This window comes from Euphorbia lathyris, chromosome 3, assembly GCF_963576675.1.
Source record: "Euphorbia lathyris chromosome 3, ddEupLath1.1, whole genome shotgun sequence".
In the NCBI taxonomy this organism is placed as follows: Eukaryota; Viridiplantae; Streptophyta; class Magnoliopsida; order Malpighiales; family Euphorbiaceae; genus Euphorbia; species Euphorbia lathyris.
In genome coordinates this window covers 80,268,590-80,282,729 of record NC_088912.1, presented here as the reverse complement: position 1 = coordinate 80,282,729, position 14,140 = coordinate 80,268,590, and the positions used below count along the sequence as shown (strand labels likewise).

General features: G+C 34.9%; 1 protein-coding gene across 1 annotated transcript; it reads left to right on the top strand.

Annotated features, from left to right (window-relative positions):
• The first annotated feature begins 12,261 nt into the window (after nt 1-12,261).
• LOC136224665 (probable 2-oxoglutarate-dependent dioxygenase AOP1) lies at nt 12,262-13,511 on the top strand. The gene is made up of 3 exons (XM_066013072.1): nt 12,262-12,629; nt 12,748-13,069; nt 13,257-13,511. Exons 1-3 carry the CDS (start codon nt 12,262-12,264, stop codon nt 13,509-13,511), a joined length of 945 nt encoding a protein of 314 aa, XP_065869144.1.
• Nucleotides 13,512-14,140: the final 629 nt, after the last annotated feature.

Here is a 14,140-nt window from a genome sequence, read left to right as displayed (position 1 = left end):
TCTGCAAGATAGATGAACAATCTCGATTCAGCTGAACCATTGTGACATTCTCCAATTTCTTCTTGTTTTGGAGCAGTTCCTTCAAGAATTTCACGTACATATGCATCTGAGCTAATGCTTCAGCGAAAAGGATGTTGATGTGAAGCTTCTTGAATACTTCTAAAAATTTCCTGAATTGCTTATCCATTTGTTGTTGTTTAAGTCTTTCTGGATATGAAATCCTTAGTAGATATGCTGGTTCATCCTGATTATTGAGGGTGGTTTTTGATGTGTTAGGTTGTTCTTCAACATTATTGGGCAGTTCTGCACCCTGCTTTGTTGTATCCTTTTGCTTTCCTTTACTTGTGTGGGACTTCTCCATTGTTCGTCGAGGATCTAGTATTTCTGTTCCGCTTCTCAGCATGATTGCTTGAACTTCCTCCTTTGGATTCACTTCTGTTTTGCATGGGAGGACTCCCTTATTCTTTGGAATGACTATGTTGGTGAGTTGATGGATCTGTGTCTCCATGTTTTTGAAGGAGTTTTGAGTTTGCTGCATGAACTGCATCAGCATCTCTTCTAACTTATTGTCTTTTCTAGGTTGATTGTTTGGTTGATACCTAGTTTGATTGTTCTTGTTGCTCTGATATGGTTGGCCTGATTGTTTGTCTGGTTGCTGGGTCCAGCCGAAATTGGGATGGTTTCTCTAAGCAGGATTGTAGGTGTTGGAGTAAGGATTTAGTGGCCTTTAACTAGTTCCTGCATAATCGCATTGTTCTTGATTTAGGCTTGACTGGTTGCAGAGACAGTTGGCTGAGCGGTGATTTCCTTCGCAAAAATCACACTGGACCACCTGCACATTATTAACAGGAGTTGTGCTCAGTCGAGTGAGTTGTCTGCTTAATAGCTCCACTTGAGCAGTGAGTCTGGATACTTCTTTCCGCGATTGGTGAATCAGCTTCTCTTTTTCCATCTTCCCTGACAGAATTCCATTTGTAGCTGGTGTTAACCAGCCTTTCGATCAGTTCATACAATGCTTCTAGTTCAAGTTCCGCAAGGTCTCCATTTGCTACTGATTCAAGTTGCATTTTGTGCACGTTGGTGAGACCATGATAGAAGGTTTGGATTTGCATCCACATAGGAATCTTATAGTTTGGAACTTTTCACAACAGGTCTTTGTACCATTCGCATGCTTCAGATAGGGATTCATCATTTTGTTATGATAAGTGGGATACAACATTGTGTAATTTGATGGCTTGCCTGGGTGGGAAATATTTGGTGAGAAAGGCATTAGCCATGGCATCCCAAGTATTTATGCAACCTGGTTGAAGGTTTTTCATCCAACTTTTGGCTTTGTCTCTTAATGAGAAAGGGAAGAGTTTGAGCCGGATGACATCATCAGAAATTCCTCGATTCATCCTAAATGTGTTACACATGGTTACGGAATCTTGGATATGACAGTTGGGGTCTTTATTTGGTAATCCTCCAAACTGAACTACCGCTTGGAGCATTTGAATCATGAAAGCTTTAACCTCAAATAGATTATTGCCTTTGTTAGGAATTACTATGCAGGACGAGTGTCCTTCTGTTGAAGGTTTTCAGTATTCCTTCATTTTGAGAGGTGGGTCAGCTTATTGTTCTTCTTCATCCATATTGTCTCCTTGTTGTTCCCCTCTGTTCTCTGGTTGTTCAGGTCGGTGTTCCTCTGGTTGCCTTTCAGCTTCAGGGTCTTATTCTATTCTTGGCTGACCTAGTTCGACCAGGCTTTACCTTATTCTTATTCTCTTGGTTGCGTTTCATCGTCTGAGAGTTTCTTCAATTTCAAGATCAAGGGGAATGCGTGGTGCGCCTGTTCTTCGCATACTCTATGAATAGACGAATGGAACAAGTAGAACACTGCACACTTGAACAAACAGGTCAAAACTCACTGGTACACATAAAAGTAATATATTTAACTTTTTCTAACGCCGGCAACGGCGCCAAAAACTTCTTATCCTTAGATGTGAACACTAGCAAGTGCACTAGGTACAAGTAATACATTGATAAGTAAGATATCATCTCCACAAGGATAGAACAAGCGAATATAATTACTTAAAAGGATGAGCACGGTCAAGTTTTAAAGAGTAACCAATCACTTAAATTGAGTTGGAGTTTGATTTGACAATATAAAATAACAAAATACATTGAAAAGAAGTTTGATTTCAAGTTTGGGAAGAACAAGCATACAACATGCACAGAAATAATAGTGAACATGCAATTCGCTCCTTGTTCATTAAGTAGAAACAACTCTGGCTTAAGGTATCTTTCACGAAAATCGGTTGAGTCACATGTCCCTTGTTCCCATCGTTCTTTAAAAACAATTAAAATAAATCTCCTTGAGATTAATATATTTCTAAGCTTTAAGAACAGGAAAGCATTTAATTGAACAATTAAAACCCTTAACATATAATCAATTGCATCTTCGTTTCATAATTATATATGTTTAGTGAAAGATCAGTTTCACAAAGAGAGTCTCCTCGCAATTGCTCCACTAAGAAATAGGTTAGCTACTCCTATTTAACATTAATTACTCACTGAGGCGCCTCACGGTTGAGACTCAGTAAGGGATAAGTGTACCTTGTCGTTATCAAGTAATAAAATCTGGACAAGTCCGGGTATCGAATCCACAGGATTTATTCCTGCAAGTACCGATCTACTCAGTCTCAGGTGTTATCTAGGCTTTGGGGGGTTTGAATTGGTTTTTGATTAAGTTAACCTACTCCTAATTAAGTTACTCTACTCCTAGCTAATTTATTCTACTCCTAAGTGATCCTTTACTAATGTAATTGCCCGAAGGGACATGGGGTGATACGATAATAATGAAAATAGATTGTTTAGATAACTGATTTAAAACCCAATCTAAGTCATTTGTGTCCGATGCGATTAAACCTACCTATCCTTCTGAGGTACCTAGTTCGTGATTCCCTTGTAAGGCCGAAACTAGCTCTAAGGCTCAGCAATTTGGGCTTAATCATCTATAGGGTCGTCAATCCTATAGGCACTGACTAGGTCAAATTCAGCTCATAATATGTGCCAACTTAATATTTGGATTATCGAATGAGTTAAACCAATCAGACAAAGCGTAAGACAAAGATACAAGCAATAAATCAATTGAAGAAAATAAAACTATAATATTATTAAAGATGGAAAGTATTGTCACGAAGATACAATGAGCCTAGGATTCATAATATGTATCAGAGGCTAGACAGAATATAAAAGAGAAGAAAAATCCCTTTTAGGGAACCTGTCTACTAATGCAGGCATCTTCCTAGGACTTAAGGATGGAGCTTGAACAATCCTCGATTAATGGAGCTTCGGAGGTTGAAGGAAATGGAGGAGGTGGAGAGGATTCTTCAAGATGGAGGTTAGGGTTTTTACAATTAATGAAGGATATCTATTTTACAAACTAAAATTTCTATTTATAGCTGCGGTTCGGGCCCTCGTTCTGACCTAATTCGTTTCCTTTTGCAGGTGCGAAGACGTGGGGTCAATCGTGGCATCGTGGGGCCGGGAATCATCCGCAGGTCAGCTCACTGAGCTGGGTGAGCAAGCTCGGTGAGCTGGCCTTCAAAGGCCAGCTCGCCGCACTGGCAGTGCCAGCTCGCCGAATTGGCCTAAAAAGGCCAGTTTTCGACGAGCGACATGCCCAGACGCCCTGCATGACTGTTGGGTGTTACCGCGACGCGATTTCTGCCCGAACTCGTTCCTGTTTTGACCTACACATGCACGCAAACTCCAAACGACATTAGTTCCGAGGCTAAATTGACCCACCAATCACTTGTTTTGAGTAAATACTCCATTTGGTGCGACTTTTGGCGGATCAATTAGCCATAAAAGATCATTGAAAGTTAACGTATATGCTAGTTTGGCCATATTTGCCTAAAAATGATCAGAAAATGAGTCTAAACCACAAAAGTAAATAAAATATATACAAATCCTAACTAACACACACAAATGCATATAAATGCGATAATTGCTCGCTTATTAGCAGGAAGTAAACTAAAAACCGTCCTAAAACCGTACTCAAAGATAGGGGTTTTTTACCCCTATCACTCACTGAACAGCCAAGCTAAGTATACTTAATGAATTTAGAGAGAAGTAATCCTGCATAGCTGCATACCTGTTAATTAATTTACTCACTCATAGTTGAATGAGGCAAGACAAATAATAGTGAAGAAAATAATGCATTCAAATAACGAAAGACAAAGTAACAAAACAAGGTTCAGATCTAAAAATCTGAATGATCAAAACACAAAATGAGGGTACCTTAAATAGCTCGAGAATGTACTGCAAAATGATTGTTCAAGATGAAATAAAATATAGAAGATATGGTCTGGTAAACTATTCTGATAGTCAGGAACAGTCTGCCACACAGCAGATAGCCCATGCTGAATCATTTCTTCAGGGAGGAATGGTTGTTCTGCCTCAGCATTTAATTTCTTTAGGAAAGGTTTTCAATAATTTTTGGCTTATTGATTACAAAATTTTGGGTACATGATGCGCCCAACTAGAGTTTCTTGTTCTCGCCATTGTTCTTCTCCTTCAGCTCTCCTTTCTTGCTTGCTCACCGTGTGGATTCTACTACCGAACAGGGAGTGACTGTATTATGAGTAATCTATACAAAAAGTGCATATTATTAGAACGATATGCTGCATTATTATTCCGTTTATGCTCAAATTTGTCGAGAATAATATAAACATTTTGTACTCATCAACATGTTGTTAATTGGGATATGTCTCATATTTATTTCGATTCTTACATGCCTTCACGTCGTGTTATTTTGGCAGATATGATTGGTATAAAAATTGGCCAATTACCTTTTAATTACCTAGGCTCCTCTAGAGCTAGTTTTCTTCATCTAGCTGATCGTTTTTTTAGCCAGTTTTGGCAAATGGAAAGGGAGCTCGCTCTTTCAAGCTGCACGCTTAGCTCTGATAATTTTACTTTGAGATTCTCCTAGTACATTCTCAATTTTCATATAGAAACATAATACATGTGACTCACTAGCGATTATTGTCACAAATGCAAATTATAGAGTAGAGTTCTCTCATAGTACATTTCATAAAATTTCACGCATTATCTAAGAAAAATCTTAGTTCTAGTAATAGAAAGTTTTAATTCTTGATATTCATATTGCAAGTAGGGTGTGCTTAACCATTAGTAGATTACTCGATTGCACATTAAATATCACCTATTCAGTAAAATCGCCATATGAGAATTCTGCCACTCTTGAGAATATTAAAGACATCAAATTCTCATCTACGTGCTAAAGCAGTTTCAAAATAATATTTAAACTGCATCCATCATATCTACCATGTTTGTCCTATTGTCTTTCTTATAAATTGATATTAGTCTTACTATTTGTCCCATTGCAATACTAAAAATAGGCAATCATAGTCTTCACAATAAAGATGGGCAGAATACCAAGACCATACCCAAAATCCTCATAATATATCCTTATTTAATTATATTATTGGAAATTGTGAAAAATATCAAGAATAAGGAAGTGTTTATATAGTTGTGTTATCAAGTTTTAGGTTGAAATTTAGTTTTTCTGTATATTATATATAGAACTCAACCAAACCAAAACTCATCAAATTCATGTAATCTACATTGCCATATATTTAAGAATAAACTAATTAATGGAACCAAATCAAACTCAAATCCATCAATTAGTGGAAGTGATACATTATTTAATTTATTCGTGAGATGTTTTTCTTCATTTTTCTTAATTACTTTTGCGTAGCTTAATTAATTCAACTACTACTGTGAACTGGTGTATATTCATCCTATTTGACTTGGAATTGAAAGTTTGCTAACAACTTTTACCCAATAAAAGCAATTTAATTTTTAATTAATTATATGTTACATAGTAAACAATTAGTTACAAACACAAGAAAACAAAGATTTATAAGTCAGTCAATAGAGATGATTTACACAAATTTATACATAGTGAATCAAGCACACTATATTATTTTATTGATTTCCAAACTTAAGTACATATCTAAATATAAAATTTTAAAGAAAACCTCAACCTATGCATTAAAAGAAGGGTTAATTACAAATAACTACCCTGTGGTTTAGCTGATTTGCAGATCGGTATCTGTGGTATATTTTTTACAAACGCAACCATGTGGTTTGCAAAATGTTACAAACGTAATTTTGTGGTTTGCAAATTTTGTATTTAAGTTCACTTTGTCAGAATTTGGTCGATAATGACCTCGAAATGAAAATTTTCAAGAGCTAAATGATATTTTAAGCAACTTTAATTCTTCAACTTTTTAGGTTTGAGGTTATTTAGGTGGTGTTTTTTTTATGAAAGAGAAAGATAATGTTTAAAAAGAGAAAACTCCAAAAATGATGATTTTGAAAAATAAAAAATATGGTCCCATAGTAAAAAAGCACATGGTAGTTATTTGTAATTAACCCTTAAAAGAAATAGAAGATAAAAAAAGAAAAACAATTTGAGGATTCCTAATAAAAAAGCATAAGCAATCATAATTGAAAATTCACGGTGAGTATCACATCTGTCGTTTTATGATTGTAGGTAGACCGTAGAAATAATAACTCACTTTTTTTATTGTGGAATTGATAAAACATATTCACGACATAATAAATATTTTCACTTAAAGCATTACACGATGATCTGTATCTCATGGCAGTAGAATGTGATTGGGTAGAAGTGTTCTCAATAGCTTGCGTTGCTTGGAAATCATCATTGTCATCAAGATTGGATTGAATATTCGAAAAAAAAAATTCCAAAATCGGACTAAATTGTTGACTTATTTTGACCAAACTGGTCGAATTTGGTCAAAAAAAGTCAAAAGGTCATTACAATTTTTTTTAAATTAAATGAACTAGCAGTACACCATTTTCCTTTTCATATGACACAAGGTATATGACAGACATTTTTTTTCGTGTCGTCTGATTGTTTTTCGTGACATTATATTAAAATTATGTCATCTGATGACACACGTCTATCATCTCAATAAAATGCGATTTTGATGACACACGGCTGTCATCTTAATAAAACACGATTTTGATTGAAAAGGTACGTAATCATCAAATGACACCACATATATATCACTGTCATGGTTAACTGAAAACCAAAAAAGTGTGATATTCGTTTAGCACACTTAAAAAAAACAAAGGGATATAAAAAGCCATTCTGAATAAACTCGTTCTTTCACAAATCTTCTTTATCAAGCTTACCTCTGCATACCTTAAACACAACTCTGTCTTCTCCATTATCACCTACATCTTTTGAATCGTCTTCAACCTCATGAAGTCGTCATCTGGATAAGGTTTTTATTAGGGTTTATTTAAGTCATAGGCTGTGTTCAAATGTTAAGTTCTTGAAATTAATATACTCTCTGAATGTTAGTTCAGACCTCATCCACTACATATTCTGTAACGACCCGGTCTTGAGTGGGTGGCGCCGGGGTAGAAGGCCTGAGCAAGGAGCGACCCTAAGGGATGACGATGGGGGCAGGAGTAAACTGAATCCCACATCGGAAATGGAGAGGGAGTGATTGGGGCTTATTAGTGAGGTGTGAATCCAGTACATCCAGATGTGTTTTAAAGCCGTGAAGCCCAAGGTGTTAGATTTGGGCCAAAGCGGACAATATCTACATGGTATTGGACCAGGGTGTTACAATTGGTATCAGAGCCGACTCTCCACATACGATGTGTGGTTCGAGGACGTACCAGGCGGAAGCTGGTGGGCCTGTAACAACCCGGTCCGGAGTGGGTGGTGCTAGGGTAGAAGGCCTGAGCAAGGAGCGGCCCTAAGGGATGGCGATGTGGACATGAATAAACTGAATCCCATATCGGAAATGGAGAGGGAATGATTGAGGTTTATTAGTAAGGTGTGAATCTAGTACATGTGAAGACGCGTTTTAAAGCCGTGAGGCCCAAGGTGTTGGATTTGGGCCAATGTGGACAATATCTACATGGTATTGGACTAGAGTGTTACAAATTCAATTGAAACCCAAAATAGCTATGTGGCAAAAGAGTTCCGTTAAGAAACTAGAAAATAAAAGACTATTAAATTTTAAATTGATAAACATGTTGTTTGATGACCCGTAAATTAAATGCATGAAACTATTGTATGCACATGTGGTTGAACTGTGTATTTAATTAACTATCTTATTGAGTCGGCAGCTCACCCCTTGCCACCACCACTTTTCAGGAATAAAAGATTAGGGACACTGGGTTCCGATTGGTCAGTATGTGAAGTCGTCATGCTTATGATTTTTTTTTATACTAGACTACTTTATTTATTTTGGGGACTTTATTTGTTAAATTCTAATGTAATTGATTGTTCTGGTATATGTATAATTGTTTTGGATTTATAAGGATGTTATCAACCTTGATATGGTTTACCTTTAGTTTGGTTTGAAATATTTTTTTTTTTGTAGTCCAGGTCTAATAACTTATTTAAATTGTGTTGAGCATAGATCATAAATTTTCTTTTACTTATTTTAGTACAATTACGTTTAATATGATTGTACAATATTCATAACTATGTTTTTATGTAAACCTGACGGATGCATAAGTTTTAATATTTAGATTATATCAAGACGAAGTTAATACTAATATATTTCAAATAATAGAATAATTATATCAGTGATTGTAGGTAATAGTCCTTGTCCAATTAAAACTTCAGGCTGTTTTAAAGATTTCGGTCTTTCAATTATTTGAATGTTTGACGTTTTTCTTTATCTTTGGTATACAAATATTTATCCAAGTACTTTTACGAAAATGCTAAGTTATGAAAAAGAGGCGTTACATATTTATTCTATAATTTGAAGTTTGGTTGATTAACTTTAGATATTTTCATCCTCAAATAAGGGTTTAATGGTTTATATATATATATATATATATATATATATATATATATATATATATATATATATATATATATATATATATATATATAGAGAGAGAGCTCTTGTAAGAACCAGGGACGAATCCAGAATTTTTAACTAGTGAGGGCAACTTATACATGTAGTGTAAAATTAAAAATTTACTAAAAAACAATAATGATATAAATAAATTATTTCAATTACAATATATCAAAATAATCTATATCAAAATAAACTGCATAAATCTTGATAGATATTGGTAAAGCATCATATGACTCCATATGAGAACAGAAACTCGTGGGTGCTATATTAAGACTTTTACCACTCTGAAAGGAAATTACTCACTGCCAAATTTTTGCATGTTATTGTCGGAGAAACTACAAGTATTTGTGTGTTATTTCTGGAGAAACTACAACTATCCTTGAACAAGCTCCAAGCTATTAGACCACAAGGTACAATTGCAACGTTCCCCATTTGTATTTTCAGACTTCTCAATTGATGATCACTTAGGTTTGTCAGATACCTGAATTATTAAGAATCATCACAATGTTGACATATCATAAGATGTGGCTAAGTTTTACGCTGGCCGCCACAAACCTACTGCAACCCTCCTCCTTTGTCCAGGCTTGGAACCAGCTGTAAATGCCACCAAGCGACCCTCACCAACTGTTAATGAGTCACACTATGAAACTTTGGGAGCGAGTGATCGAACAAAGGCTAAGGAGGATGGTGAAGATCTCGGAAAACCAGTTTGGCTTTTTGCCGGGAAGATCAACTATGGAAGTCATCCATCTAATGAGACAATTGACGGAGCACTATCGAAATAAGAAGAAAGACTTGCATATGGTTTTCATTGACTTGGAGAAGGCATATGATAAGGTACCAATGGAAGTACTTTGGTGGGCCTTAATAAGGAAAGACATTTCACGAAAATATATTGACATCATAAAGGACATGTATGAGGGAGCATGCACGAGTGTACGTACCAGTGTTGGGAAGACTGAAGAGTTCCCTATTACAATTGGTTTGCATCAAGGTTCTACACTAAGCCTTTTTTTTTTGCCATCGTTATGGATGAACTAACGAGTTCACTTCAAGATGGTATACCATGGTGCATATTGTTTGCAGATGATATTGTGTTGGTTGATGAGATAAAAGAAGGCGTGGAGAGGAAGTTGGAACTATGGAGACAAACTTTAGAATCTAGAGGCTTTAAGTTGAGCCGAAGTAAGACAGGATATTTGGAGTATAAGTTTAGTGGCGATAGGAGTAAGGAAGCAGAGACAATCACCCTAGATGGGAGAGTTGTTTAGGCATCGGATTGCTTTCGGTATTTAGGATCTATTATCCAAACGAATGGAGAAGTAGATGGAGATGTTGCTCATAGGATTAAATCTGGGTGGGCGAAGTGGAAGAGTGCTACGGGTTTCCTTTGTGACCCCGACATGCTTAATAGATTGAAGGGAAAATTCTACCGCACGGCAATCAGACCAGCATTGTTATATGGTACGGAGTGTTGGACAGTGAAACACTGTCACATTCATAAGATGTCGGTGGCGAAGATGCGTATGTTGAAATGGATATGTGGTCATACGAGAAAGGATCGGGTGAGTAATGAAATAATTAGGACAAAAGTAGGGGTTACATCTATTGAGAATAAAATGAGGAAAACCGACTATGGTGGTTTGGCCATGTAAGACGAAGAGCGCTTGATGCGCCGGTTAGGAGGACTGAAGAGTGGCAGAGGGATGTAGTGGTGAGGGGGTAGGGGAAGACCTAAGAAAACTTGGAGGAGGGTGATCGAGAGTGATATGAGTTTATTGGGGATTGAGGAAAATATGGTAGTGGATAGGATAGAGTGGAGGGAGAAAATTTATATCGCTGACACGACTTGATTTCACGGTTTTATATGATGGTTCATGTTAGCCGACCCCGAATCATTTCGGGACTAAGGCTTTGTTGTTGTTGTATCACAATGTTGACATAAAATCACCATATACAAACTCAATTAAATACGAATGTAACTTCCTTTCAACCATCACTCTCCAATTGTATAAAGTTCCAACTAAAATCAGACACAAATAGATTTTAAAAACAATCCATACAAGCCCTTTAAAGTAGTCTTATACTATGTATCAATTTATCCATAAATTTGAGACAAATGGAAATGGATCAGCAAACAGATTTTTTTTTCAACATAACAAGATGCAGTTATTGCAAACATGAATTAATCATGATAAATGACATAATTTCCTCAAAAGAATCTATTTCAGTATGAAATAACAACATCAGTCTTATTAAATATCTAGCATCACATGTAATTCTTTATCAGGTCATAAAAATTATAAGGAGCACCTCTTTTTTCTACAGTTTGATGCTCTTAAATATTTATACCTAAAAGAAGATAACAGCCAACAATTATAATAGAAACTCATAATAAAAATGAATAATTATATTTTTTTATAAATATTCAAACTTTTTCTATCATTTCATATAAAATTTAAGGAAAAAATTACTTATATTTAAAGTTATGTTTTTTTTTAAGTTTATAGTTTTTATTTGTATAAAATATATTGATATTTAAATTTGAAGGTTTAATATGATGTTAAATTTGAAATTAATTATTAAATACTAGAAAATACATGGTATATAATATTAATATTATATATTAATGGGCAACACACATGAATCTTTATGTTAATAGATTCCTATGAAGCAGGGATAGTTATTACCGTTCCCGATCCATCTTCGAGAATGTGGATCATTTTCTTTACTATCTCCGACCCTATAGAAATGGGTATTGGAGATTTTCCGACACTAATAAGGTGGGACCCATTGACAAGCCTGCTCAAACTTACACCTAACAAGGGTGACACTCTCCCAAACCCAATTGTATATCAACGCTTCATAGGGAAACTTGTTGTATATATCTCACTATTACAGACAGTTCAACTCTTGACCCACTTTAGTCCATATGCGGGCTGCAAAAAGACTTCTTGGCTATCTTGTTCTCTATCTCGGGGCATTTTACTTGCATCTTGAAATAATTCAATATCACTTTATAATCAAACCTATTTCAAATATAATGAAATAATTAGTTAAGATTCAATTTTAATTTTTTTTTACTTATATTATTAAATAATTAAATCTCAATCATTGATATTTTATATAGAATTATTATGTCAAAATCAAACCAATTATTTTATATGGTATGTATGACAAATATATGCCTTCTCTAATAATTAGATTTCTTCTAAAATAATATTAGTTTCATTGTCACTATGACAAACAAATAAACCCAACAATATATAATATGATCTGGAAATAATATATTTATTTTTCTGACACAATATTCAGAACAAATTGAGAAACAAAAATGAGTTATGAAGATTGCATTAGCCTTCCAACAATAGACTTCTGTAGCCAAGACCTAAGGCCAGGCTCTTCGACATGGAATTCGGTGAAATCGCAAGTTCGAAAAGCAGCTGAGACTTATGGAAGCTTCCAGGTTTTGTTCAAAGAAATTCCTGAAGAGCTTAAAAGGGAAATGAATGAAGGGTTAGAACAACTTTTTAAATTACCTTTAGAAACAAAACAGCTTAACGTTTCTGAAAAACCTTTTCATGGCTATATTGGATCATCTTCTTCACTATATGAAAGCCTAGGCATGTCTGATCCTCAAACTCTTCAAAACTTCCAGAACTTCACTACTCTCTTCTGGCCTCAAGGAAATCACCATCTCAGGTTTCACTTTTTAATTGTTTTTCCAAATTTAATTACTTTTCTATTTTGTTAATTAATTACATACTACCGTTGAATATTATAAATGCTGAAAGTGTTAAATGATGTAACTGTTTGACAGTAAAACTTTGCATTCTTTTTCTGAGCGAATGATGGAAATAGATGAAATAATAAGGAGAATGATTGTAGAGAGTTTGGGACTGGAGAAATATTTAGAGGAGCATATAAACTCAACATATTATTTCCTAAGAGTTGCCAAATATGAAGCACCAGAAACTGGAGAGAAAAGGACTGGACTAAGGCCTCACACTGATAAGAACATTTTAAGCATTTTTTCCCAAAATCAGGTTGATGGCTTGGAGATTCAATCCAAAAATGGAGAGTGGATCCCTATCAAATTTTCTCCAGATTCTTTCGTAGTCATAATTGGGGAATCTCTCAATGTAAGTCAATTAATTAATTAATTTCGGTTTAGTTTCGAAATTACTGATTTTAAGACATGATCTGGGAATGTCGTGGCACCCTCGGTTTTGTTCTGTAAATTAATTAGCTGATTGAGTTTGTATTTAATTATAAAATTCAAAACAGACTGTAGGAATTCGCCGGGTGATATATACAAGTGTTTTGTAGGCATGGACAAATGGCAGATTGTACAGTCCATACCATAGGGTTATGATGAGTGGAAAAGAAAGAAGGTATTCAACATCATTATTTTCAGTCCCAAGAGAAGGTTACATCATAAGAGCAGTGGAAGAGCTAGTAGATGAACAACATCCTCTGATTTGTCAGCCTTTTGATTACACCGACTACCTGAAGCGTCGTTTTGAAGATAATGCCGACATACTTCAAGTTGTACCTACTCTCAACAATTATTTTGGTGTTTGATTCATTCAATATGTTGGATAAATTAATAAATAAAATTGATTTATTTTTATTTTAATTAAAAAAACAAACGAAAAAAACTATTGCATGGAACCATTTTGATCTCAAATTTGGCAATTTTTTTTACTAAGTACATGGAAATTTGGTTTTGTTAATAAAACCAATGATGCTGTTTTGAGAAACACCGAATCATAAATCAGGAAAGTTTACTGGTTTATTTTTTCTTTTATGAGACGTTTGTTAGAGGGGATATATGAGGTGAAATAGAAATAAAAAAAAACCGAGATAACTTATCTGATATTTGTTTGGAAGATAGAAGGGTGAGACAAATGATGGATAAATCTCTTATCTCACTAAAGTTATGCCTAGAAGGGTGATACAAAGACATGTGGAAAACTTATTTAGATGGAAAAGTCTGAGTGTCCGTTTGTTTTCATATTTCGGAACTGCTTTTTGCCTTTCAATACTAAATAAGAGATATAAATTGCTTGCTAAAATTACGAAACAACTGCTTTTTGCAGAAAAAATAAATAATATCTTCTTCCTATCACCAACAGCAAACAAGAGCAGCCGAAACAAACGAACCCTAATTTTTTCCTCTCTTTTTTTTTTTTTTTTTTAAAGTTGTGCAT